At 39.6% G+C, this 12,042-nt stretch overlaps 1 protein-coding gene across 1 annotated transcript in view; it reads left to right on the top strand.

Moving 5' to 3' along the window:
- Window positions 1–12,042, top strand: part of LOC118556452 (prolactin receptor-like) — a 19,806-nt gene extending 7,764 nt beyond the window's left edge. Inside the window, exons 2-7 of the mRNA XM_036140263.1 lie at window positions 451–554; window positions 1,413–1,545; window positions 8,931–9,100; window positions 10,685–10,851; window positions 11,051–11,192; window positions 11,940–12,042. Coding sequence (XP_035996156.1) covers window positions 482–554; window positions 1,413–1,545; window positions 8,931–9,100; window positions 10,685–10,851; window positions 11,051–11,192; window positions 11,940–12,040 — 786 coding nt within the window. The 5' untranslated portion in view covers window positions 451–481 and the 3' untranslated portion in view covers window positions 12,041–12,042. The remainder of the gene's footprint in view (window positions 1–450; window positions 555–1,412; window positions 1,546–8,930; window positions 9,101–10,684; window positions 10,852–11,050; window positions 11,193–11,939) is intronic.

Below are 12,042 nucleotides of genomic sequence, written 5' to 3' on the forward strand. Positions count from 1 at the left end.
AATGTGTGTGTTTTTTCCCCCCCTTAGTTAATCAGAATGCATTCTCCATGACAGACTTTTTTTTAATCTCTCATTTGCTTCTGTTTATTGGATTTTTCTCTCGGGTGCCCTCTGTAAATTGAGGCTGCTCTTAATCACTGCACAAGCATTTCTTGAGTAACTGTTTGACATCGTACCTCTTTTGTAGAGCGTCAAACACTTGACGTTTTCTCTTCCGTAATAATTGGTGTTCACCTGTGCCTTTTTAAAAAATATTCCTTTAGTCAATATTATCACCGCATAGTGGGCTTTGCTGTCGGTCAAAATGTGCAGGCAGCAGACGAAACGCCTCCGCTGCAAGCAGCCTTTTTTTTCCCCCCGTGCCATCATGCTACGGGTCAAGTGGTTGGTCAAGTGCCCGGATCAGCCAGGTCACCGTGCTCACCTGTCTGTGTTTGTTTTGTTTTTTAGCTCCATCCTCCTGCAGAGGCTTTGTGGTGCCATGATGAAGAAAGTTGGGGGAGTTATTCTCTTCTGCCTGCTGCTATTATGCATCCAGCTTGCAGCAGGAAATGGTAAGTTCCAGTGTGTTTTCATCGTTTTTTTTTTTTTTCCATTGTTAATTATGTTTTCAACCAGTCAGGAATACAAATCTATTCTGAGCTGATCATAAGCGTCTGTTGCCAGTTTCAGAAGTCATATTCACAACAATGAAATGAAATGATTGATCTTTTGAGGGAATTTATTTATCCCAAAGCCTTTCAATGGAACTGATTTTCTAGCATGTAATGCATCCGTGTTCAGCTACTCCTGCACTGCTTCATGTGGGAGTGAATAATGACCCTAATTTACCAGCTCGTTAGTTAAATCTAATTGCCCCTTCTTAATCTAAATGTAATGCCATCCTCTTTTTAGCGCTTTAATTTTGTTAAAGGAGGGCTTATTGTACAAAAAGAACACTTTTGTCTTCGTTTTGTGTTTTATTCTCTTCAGTCTGTGTGCGTATATAATGCTGATCCCCGGCAAATGTCCTCTCAAGGCATTTTAGAGCCAGTCCAGAACTATCTCATCAAATCAATCCAATACAATCCGGTCGCATAGACGGATCCAAATTCAGTTACAAATAATGAACAAGAGTGTGTCAAAAGCGGATGATAAAATGTTAACTTCCCTATATCTTAATTTCCTTATTTTTGTGTTTTCAAATGCACACAGAGGGGAAACGTCAGAGTTTTGTCTTTAGCTAGACTTAAAGGAACGTTTAGCAGTTTCGGCCAATGAGTTAAGACATCTAAATTGTGCCTGAAGGTTCGCTGGCCGTTGAAACAAGAAACAAGGATCCAGAGATGAAAAATTAATAAGTAATGACTAGTTGGTTAGAAATTAAAATCATGAACATTTCTGCAAATTAATTGATCTTTTTTTCTTTTTAGGTATCAGCCGACCAGGGAAACCTACACTTACCAGATGTCGCTCCCCAGAAAAAGAGACCTTCACCTGCTGGTGGGAGCCAGGCCCTGAATTCGGCCTTAAAACCACCTACGCCTTGTACTACCGCAAAGAAAAGTAAGTCACTTCCCAGTGTTGAAACTGGATCTTGTGATATTAAAACACCTTAACACACTTCATCAAAGTAATGCGAGCTCAGCATGGGCCCGTTTCTAATGAATTGTTAATATTTCCATGAGCAGCAGACACCTTGTTTTGTTTATGTTTGAGACTCTTATTTTGAAGTAGTTCTTGTTCTTGTCCAGTTGTGTTGATGAAATCAACCAAAAACAACTTCTCACTCTAATAAAGGAACAACTGATTTGTTCGTGTAACAGCATTTTGGATAGATAAAGAGACTGTAATAGACAAATTAAAATTGATTTGTAAGCAATCTGAAAGTACTGCGACTGACTAACCATTAGCTGATAACGACGCTAAAGTTCTGACCCAGAGCTTCCTGTGGTGATAATCTAAAGCGCTTTTGCACATTTTCAGTTTATTTTAGATTATTCTGCAACGAACAGAGATGCTACAAGACGCAGTTTTAGAATTCTGAGACGTTTATTCACCAAAATGAAATATAATTTTACTATCTATAAACAATGAAACACAAAAAATGGATTCTTTCCAAAAAGGTATTCTCATTTTATACACACTGAAAGCTATTAAGATTTGTCTCTAAAGAGTGTTTGGTTTAAAAAGTTGTTTACAGTCCCCCTGATCTGCTGCAGTGGCACTTGCTCTCTGGATCAAAACACTCAGCGTCAGTATCCAATCTATAAAAACAACTTCACTGCGGTCAAAAGTTTGCATTTTAAAGGTTTTATTGTCGTTCTCATCATGGCTGAGGCAAAAATGTCCTCATAAAGCCCTAAATTTTACCTTCGTAAGGCAAACTTTGGTGCAGATCAGTCTGGTCTCCCCTCTCTGCTTCTTTCAAACCCCCCCTTTACCATTTCTCCTACGTGTCAATGTCACACAGCAATGCCTAACAGCGGCAGAGCGCACAACACCGGCGTCTGTAGGTGTAGCTCAAGCCACCCGTAGGAGGCGTTCAGCACCTTCTGGTTATACCGGGTCTGTTGATAATCTATAGGAGTAGAGTAAAGTACAGCTGGGGCGGAGCGAGCGGAGTATAGGTGGAAGTACCCTCATTGATAATAAGTAGGGTTAGAATAAGCCTGAAATCTGTAATATCAGAACTTGCCAAACCTAGACTGGAATATGTTACTGTGATTACAGAGTTTTTTTTAAAAACAGAGTTTGTGTTTTAAGGAAACCACAATAGTTTAAATTTGTGAAAACATTAAAAAGGGATTCTTTCAAAAAAAAAAAAAAAAGGTATTAAAATTCTGACTTATCTCAACCAAAGATTGTATATTGTGTTACCCTGTGTGAGCTGGATGTATCATTAAAACCAGCTTGCTTCATTTTGTAAAGTAGCAAGTTCCTACTCTATCTTTTAGTGAGAGTACACCAAAAGATAGAGTATTGCTAATCAGTGTTTTATTTTGCATTTTTATCTGTATATCCTTAGGGTTCAGCTTAAAACGACACCAAAAACTAGGTAGAGTGGGATCAAACTTAAAATCTGGATAAAACCCATACTGATTTGGACTGCGTGCAGATTAGCTTCAATATGACCCTGAATGTAGTTTTCTGGATCTGGATTTGAAATGGCGATATGGATAAAAAATTATATCTCAATGTTTTAGGCTAAATGCCAACATATGATATTTATCTCAACGTGTTTTTCTTTTCATAAAGTTCCTTAATTATAAAAAGGCCTCTCTGAATAAAAGCTTTATCCCAAATGTCTCACAGGCACGTTTTTTTAACACACGGCTGTAGATAAATAAACAGCTGAAAACTAACCTACTGGAACACATAAAAGTATAATTACAATACAACATAGATCATCTCGATATAAACGATATAGTGTCATCTTTTCTCTTTTTTTTTATTGAGATGACCGGGGGCCAATGCACCCCGGTTATCTTTTTTTATTATTATGAAATGCTTTAAACAAATTCCACTGGCTTTTTTACTATGGATGTGTTTGATCATGTCAGAACTGATGTGTTTTACCCAATGGCATGCGGGAGTTTGGACATGTTTGATTACAACTTTCTTCATCTGTTTAGGTTAGTCGAAAAAGAACTGCCAAAGACAAAAATTAAACCAAATATAGCATTTTTGTTAGATTTTGCTGTTTTTTAAAGGGAGGATATTGTCACTAATACTAGTAGCAGAATCGTTATCTGTCCACTGCTGCTCTTTTCATCTCGTGGGCATGAATTGTGGGAACTTCCAGTGTGTCAGTGAGCTGCTTAGAGGCCCCCGTGGATTTTGCTTTTGGTCTATGTTAAGTGAAAAGAAAAAAAACTTTTCCAAATGGGTGAAATATAGGGTACAGTTTTTTTTTTTTTTTTTTTTTTTTACTGTGGTTGCGGTTTAACGTTAACCTTTAAATAGACTTGAATATGTAGCAATGCAAGTTCCCCTGTGATAACATAGATGTTTGGCACATTACACAGATAGAGGAAGGCCAAAGAATGCACTTTTTTATTGTCATTCCTTTCTGCCATGTGCACATTAAAACTAAATGCTACATGTATGTGCATGTTTCTGCGTGAGAAACAGACTCTTACTCTACAGTACATTACAACTTTTGTTATTTTCAGAAGGACCAAATAATAGAAACTGGAGCAGCTTTTGGATTCAATCAAATTGTATTTTATAGGGTATACATTTCCAGCACTACTGATTTGCTTCAAGCAGGGTTTGTGTTTGTCCAGGAGAGTGCAGTGCCCCGGCGTAGTATTCATACCCTTGCAACTTTGTATCTTGTCACAATAAAAGTACAAAATATAATGTATGTTACAAGGGTTTGATGTGCTAGATCAACCTAGAGTATTGCATAATTGTGAAGTGGAAGGACAAATACATGGTGTAGATCTGTTTAAAGATATAACTGCCTGAAAGTCTTTAGGTTCATGTCTCTAATAGCTATGTACATTGAGAGACTTCATTTTGTGCTCATTTTCAAGCCGCATCTAGGTGTGGATGGGAAACGTCTGTGAAGATATATTTTTAAATAATGCCAGAGATTCTCGTCTGGGATTAGGTGTAGACGTAGACTGGAACAATTTAACACAGGAAACTGCTTTGATTTAAACCTGGGCACCATATTGGTGACCCCAGGGACCACATGCCTGTTCAAAAAATACCACAACTCACCAGTGAGCTGCATTTAAAATGCCATTTTATTCAGTTGCTTTTCCTTTTTAATCATACTTGTAGTTACATATAGATTTAAAAGTGTCAAAAACTATTTGTAAACTATTATGTAAAGTCAAGGTGAGCTCAGTACAGGTAGACCTTCATACGACAAAGCACCAAAGAAGTAGCACTCAGTTTCAAAAAGGTTAATGATCCCTGATTTAAACCCTTACAGCTCAGACTTTATGTTTAATGCCAATGACCTGCTGGAAGGTGAGCCTCCTCGCCAGTCAGAGGTCTTTTCCAGCATCTAACAGGTTTTCGTTCAATACTATTATTTAACTCTAACCAGCGTCCTTGCTCTGTTGAAGAAAAGCATTCCTGCGGCACGATGACAACAACTTGTCCTCGGCTTAGTTTTCCACCTCACGCAGGCCAAAAAGTTCAAGTGCGGTCTCATCTGATCAGAGCATTTTCTTTCATATATTTTCCGTGTCCCCCTACATGGCTTGTGACACGCTTTAACCAGCGCTTCAAATGGTTTTCTTTTAACAAAGGCCTTCTTTATCTCTCTCTGCCATAAAAGGCTGATTTGTGAAGTGCACAACACAGTTTTCCTGTTGACAGATTGCCTCTCCTGGGCTGTAGAAATCACAGCTTTATTAGCGTGTACAGGGAAAAAAAACAAATAGCATTTGTTGCTAAGTTAACATACATACTTCATACAAATGTTCCCTTTTGCTGAATATTTTGGGGTTACGCATTTCACCTGCTGCCCTCTGTGTGAACCACTGAGTGTAAATCACATGGTGTGAATCACAGAGGGCAGCAGCCTGGCGTAAGAGGATAACGATTGTAAAGGGTTATGTGGCACTGCCTGTACCTGTGAAGGGGGAGTTTCAAAACGTGAGCAGAGTTGAAAAGGATCCAACACAAGTATGGCAAAGGAGAGGATGTAGTGGATTCGTTTTTCTTTATAGCCTAATCAACTCAGCTAAGATGCACGTTGATAAGGACACAAAGTGAATGTTCGATAGCAAAAGGAAACTCTATTTGTAAGTATCTACAATCAGAGCAAATGTGCTGATAGTTTGAATGGACTGAAAGTATAAATATTCATTGTCTCTGTAAGATATGAAACTGCAACCATAATCTGATTGGCTGAGTTTTAATCCCTTAAAGTGGTAGTTCAAAATTTGTAATGTGATCTGCATTTGATACCTCTCCTATGTGGTATGGTATAAATGCAGACTGTTATCCCTAAGGCTGAAGCCAAACAAGAATCAGGGAGCTTTATTGTCTCTGTGTGTTACTATAATGACATTTTTGGATGACACGGACTATAAAATCTTGCTCAGAATGCACACAAACTGCACATAACACGCAGACACAATGAGACAATTTCTCCAAACTTTCTTTTCCCCCAAATCACATGATTGCACTGACCAACAATACTCCCCGAGAGGCTTAAAGCGTGCAAATAGTCATTACCAGCTAATAGACCTGTTTTGGCTCACTCGAGAGGGGTCAACACCCAAGCAGATTTTGCCTTTAAAACAACGGCAGTCTCAAAAAATTCACATCAGTTGCTGCAGATGTTATGTAATACCCTTTAAACAGTTTTCTTATTTTAATGAGAGGTTATTTACAAAGGATCAAATAATTATTTACACAGTGCATAGGGGTAAGAAGCACTGTGACACCAATGATCTTCTTGCGTGAAACGTCTACTGACAACCAACTATGTAAAGTATTTCCAGTCTGACAGAAAAGGCGAAGCTGTGTAAAAAGCTAAAATGTTATTTTTCATCCCTTTTTAAGGCTTTACATGTTCCATTCTGAGTACGTGTTTCAGGCAGAAGGATCATTAGTGATACACCTTCTCCTGCCATCAGTTCTCTGCAAACAAGTGTCCAATGCAGGCAATATATCAGTTTACGAGTCCAGAAAGGGGTGTTTACAAAAACCCCTGTAATATTTTTGAGAGTTGCTGGCTGCAGCCGCTAATCTGAATTTGTACTAAACGAACACCGAGTGAATTATCTACTACAGGTAAGATATTAACTGCTTATAACCTTTCAACATAACCTTGCTTCAGTCTTTCTGAGCTATGTCTGGCAACGTGACATTGTGCCCTCAGCCAAGTCATAACTCAGCAGATAAAAACATTGATAGAAAGTGAGAAAACTGCATTCCCCCCCCCCCCCTTTTAAGTTAGTTTCTTTGTTTTCTCTTAGGCTAAGACATTGTTTATCCCCTCGACAACCTTAAAGGTTTCTTATTATTTGACTGCTGACAATAAGATTTTTGATAGAAAGGCAGAAAAAAGTAATATTGCACGATTTATACTGAATGTCAGCATTCAGAAAGGAGAAATGAAGTTCGAATAAGAGGTCTGCATGAACTTAAACCTCTTTGTGGTGAAATTTTTGACAGCTATGGCTGAATTATGATTTTGACAAAGCGTTGTTGCTTTTTTCCTTCTTGCTCAACCCTTAGTCTGACAGCTCTGTTAGGAATGGCTGGTCTCCAGCTCATTCTCATTAAATCTGGCCAGTAATAATAGACACGAGGCCTGAGAGCTGAGTGCACTGAGAGCGTTTATTAGCATCCTTTTTCAGTAGGTGGAATAGCATCTTCAACTTAATGTGAAAACCCTGAGAGTGTGGTTGGCCTAAGGAAAAATGAAAGCAATTAATACATCTCTTATTATAGAGTCTTAGCTGATTATACTACAACCAAAATGGGTGTTAGAATACAATCAACTTTATTTGTCAGTGTCAATTGTACTTTAAAATTAAATTTGACCCATCCCTTGGAAAGCAGTCTGTAGCTTGCAGAGCTCGGGGGGCATTGTGGTCTTGCTCAGGGACCTAAGGTTTGAAGTGGTGATCTTGTGACATTTCCAGGACGCAAATTGCCTGCTCTGTAGCCCCTAGGCCATCACTCCCCCTAAAACTAGCATTGTCTGACCTGGGGTTTGAACTCACATCTACCCGTCAGGAAGCAAAGGTCTTATAAATCCTTATGTGTGCAATAATTTGAGACACTGACTATATAAATGTCTAGCCCTACTTATTATATAAACTGTATGAAAATGCACACCTGCTTTATTATTTCTGCCTAACATTAAATCAGACTAAACTTTATATGTTTTTAGGCCATTTATTAACATTTGTGGGCTTATTCTGCTTTATTTATCTTACCAGAGATATATATATATATACTCTAGACCTTTTGAATTGAGAAAGCTTCCTGGAGAGGAAGCGTAACGTCTTCAACTACGGAAAACAAGTCCAGTTGCTTTGTTTTTTAATCCTTTGCATCTTGAAATCGAAAACATGCCCAAATCTACTTCCACACCTCAGAGTTGCTCAGACGGAGGCTTTCAGACATTTTTCATGCATTTAATTGTATTGAATCCCTCCCTTAAGATCCAGTTAAGTTCTAAACCAGGGGTGTCAAAGTTCAGTCCTCAAGGGCCGGTGTCCTGCAACTTTTAGATGCGTCCCTGGTCCGACACGCCTGAGTCAAATAATCAGGTAATTAGCAGGACTCTGGGGAACCTGACTGCATACTGAGGGGCTAATTCTGCCATTTGATTTAGCTTCAGAGTTTCATCCCACAACATTAAAAAATCTGCCTAATTTCGATTAGCAGCTCCGTGACTCATTTGCTAGTTGGGAGCATCACATCCAGAAAGTTGGAACAACAGAACAAGTCCTCCGCTGTGTCAGGAGCGGCTGCTGCCACAGTAACGACAAGACGTTCCCATCTGCTTGGAGCCAACTCTCAGGGCTCTGCCTCTTTAACCACCACAGGTCTAATGGGGTTTCAACTTGCGGCGGTTGCTACGCGTCCTCTATGTCAGCAAAACTATTTTCTTCTTATAAACAAAACACAATAAGCACAACTCCAGTACACAAGAAGCAAGGAAAGAGGTTCGCTGACTGGGCCGGAAATATTTCAGATAATTACTTAAGTCTCATTCTTTGAGCCCATTAGTTGTCCAAGTATCTCATGTTGTTGTAGGTAATGGCTCTTCCTTCTGTATTTCTGCCCACTATTAAGAAGAAAATATCGCCTTAATTCATCCTTGAATGATCCTATTTTGGTATCCGCTGAAAAACACAGCTATTTCAAAATTGTAGTGAGAAGAATAGACACTTTTCTTCCCATGTAACGATGCAGTGTCTAATACCACAGAATTATAAGCTGTTGTCCTTCTCCCCTGACAGCTCTGAGATTGTGTACGAGTGTCCCGACTACAAAACGGCCGGCGTGAACTCCTGCTTCTTCAGCAAGAACGACACGTCCATCTGGGTGAACTACAACATCACTGTTGTGGCCACCAACGAGTACGGAAAGACGTCTTCCGATCCTGTTGACATAGATGTCGTCTACATCGGTGAGCGGAAACTGGCTCATGCTTCAGTGTCACAGCCCCAACATTATGAGAATTAGAGAAGAAAATGTGGTTTTGACTGAATAGCACTCGTTTTGGGAGAAATTGTTCCCCGGCAGGGACAGAGTTTTTCATCATAGGCCTTAGACCATTCCAGGAGCTTAATCTTAGGATGCCCTATTGAGTCCAAAACTAGTTTTGACATGTGTTTGGGGTGACATCCCTGTCTCAGTCATATAATATTTAACCCATATCTTCACCTCTGATAAACTGAAAGAGGTCAAGACGTTAAGAAACAACCCAAGTTTCAATAAGGTCAAGGCGACCATCATCTGGAAGATGCCGCCTCACCAGCGCCACTGTCCATAATCAAGAGAGTTTAACATCAATTTGGACGGAAGAAGGTGATGGCCAAGAAATAAACCCCTGCTCTGAATTCTCCACCCTTAAGAAGAACTAAGATTTGCAGCTTCCTACACCGATAAGCCAAAAGTCTGCTTTAAAAACATTTTATGGTCAGACAGGATAAAGATTGAGCTTTCTGGCCACAGAGTCAAAAAGATTGTTTGGTGGAGTCAAGGTGGGGCTTTAGACCTGAGAACACTGTACCAGCTGTAAAGCCTGGTGGCAGGAGTATAACAGTGGGGTTGTATGTTTAATTTTGACTTGGTGTGGATTAGAGAAAATCCACCATGAATGAAAAATTGTGGAACAAGTTGTTGCTTTGAAAATACATTCAAGTTGGCTCTTGTATAAGTGTAATAACTCGTTAAAAAAAGGCTCAGATGCGTCATCAACACAACCTCCAAGTCGCTGATGATGAGTGTAGGGAAAAGTCTGACCACCGCTGGATGTTCTCTATTGCTTGGTTGCTCTCGGAAAGTATAGTTCTGGCTTCCTCCTGTCATCCTACTGTCTCAAACAGTTTAGCAACAATGACGATATTCCTCTATGGCTGTTTTTAGTTTTTCTTGACCAGTTTCTGTTCAGTTTAGGAAAATAAATAATAATATAAATAAAACAAAAAAGCATTTGTGAAAGAATGCCACAGACCCTATAAAGCAGACAGCATTGATCTCCTTCTCTCCTTTCCCTTCATTGCTAATATTAATTTATTTTTATGAAAAAAAATTGAGTTTTTAAGAGAAGTAGGAATTTTTTCCAAGTTATTTATGGAAGAGTCCTGCCAAAAGTGACCCAGACTTTATGTTACTATAGATCCAAAATAGCCTTCAGGTTATCTGTAAGTGGTCCTCTTAGCCTTTGCATCAAATAATTAGACTGATTTAACATTAGGCCAAATTAGGATCAGTTTCTTCGACTGACTGCGACATTATTTAATTTGTCTATAAGAAGAAAGTTTGAAGCCTAAACATTTCAAGTGTCCTTACATCAAGCTCAGACAATATACAAGCAATGGTCAAAGCTTGGATATAGGTGTTCTTCTGCTGGAAGTGTCTATAGATCTGCTCCTCTGAAGTGAAGGACATGTGCTTATTTATTAAAAACCTCTCTGATTTCCCCTCATTCCCTGTTGTGTCTCTTCAGGTCTTTAAATCACATGTTCTCTCTCCCTTCCCTCCCCAGTCATGCCCAATCCTCCGGAGAACGTGACAGCGAGTGTCATGGCGGACAAAGACTGGCCCTTCCTTCGAGTGTCATGGGAACCCCCCAAAAAGGCCGACACCCGCTCGGGTTGGATCACTCTCATCTACGAGGTCCGAATCAAGATGGAGAACGAGGACAACTGGGAGGTGAGCGAACCACTGCCAGTGCGACGGAGTGGCCTGGCGGTTTGAGTATTTGTCTTTCAAATGAGAAACTTTGCATTTAGTTCAACACCCATGTTAGAAGACTAGCTGAAATGTCACAAAGCCAGATTCTGATGCACAAACCTCAATGCCACACTCACCTGACTCCTTTTTTTTTTTTTTATATGTGTTTCATGTTCAGAAGCACCTTGCAGGCCAGCAGAGGGTATTCAACATTTTCAGCCTGAGGTCAGGTGGTAAATATCACATCCAGGTTCGCTGCAAACCTGATCATGGCTTCTGGAGTGAATGGAGCCCCTCGGTCGACGTCACAGTTCCTGAGTGTAAGACCTTCAACCACAGACATTATTAATCTGCGCACAAAATGTACAGCGTCAACTGTCTTCAGTAGATCAAATCCACTCAATCGTTTTGTTGTTAAGAAGTACAGCTGCACCAGTTTTCACACTTTACATCCACTTTAAAACCATGCACAACTTTGTGTTTGGTCTGTCCACGTTTTACGCTTGCAACATAAAAACAAATGTGAAAAAGAGTAGAAATGTTTTCGCGAGACACTGTTATAAGGGGCCAGGAGCTTCACTGAATCAGTCGAGACAATCCAACAGTATTTGACGGCATCTAACCGTCACCATGAATGTTGTATGATTATTATTTTTTACGCTGAATACAAAATGCAAAGAAACAAGTGTGGATGTTTTGCTCTTTCTGGTAGGAGTGGACTTCTGCACCTGGCTCTTGTGCGAGTTTAGGGGAAAAAATAAAGTGTCAATAATAAGTAATCTAGAGAGCTGTGGGAGGATTTATTTTTTAATGAAATCCACATCCATCCTTGCCATACTCCCCTTTTGTGACCTACATGCTTACTTAACCCTATCGTCACAGACACAAGAAAGCGATTAACTATAAAGAACGGGGTGTCGTTGTCTCCATGGACACTAATAGTCATCCCCTGCGGGATTCTAGCAAAAAAAAGTGTTAATGGCCTCTAGGTGTAAAAAAATGCTACATTTATGCAACAATTTACCTGTTCTAAGACTGACTCTGTTTTTTTTTTTTTTTTTTTTCAGATTTACCACGAGAAAAGTCAATGTGGATCCTCTTCGTAGTCTTTTTGCCCTTCGTCATCTTCATCATCACCTGGCTGATGTACTTGAATATTCACAGGTAAGA

This window comes from Fundulus heteroclitus, chromosome 8, assembly GCF_011125445.2.
Source record: "Fundulus heteroclitus isolate FHET01 chromosome 8, MU-UCD_Fhet_4.1, whole genome shotgun sequence".
Taxonomy (NCBI): Eukaryota; Metazoa; Chordata; class Actinopteri; order Cyprinodontiformes; family Fundulidae; genus Fundulus; species Fundulus heteroclitus.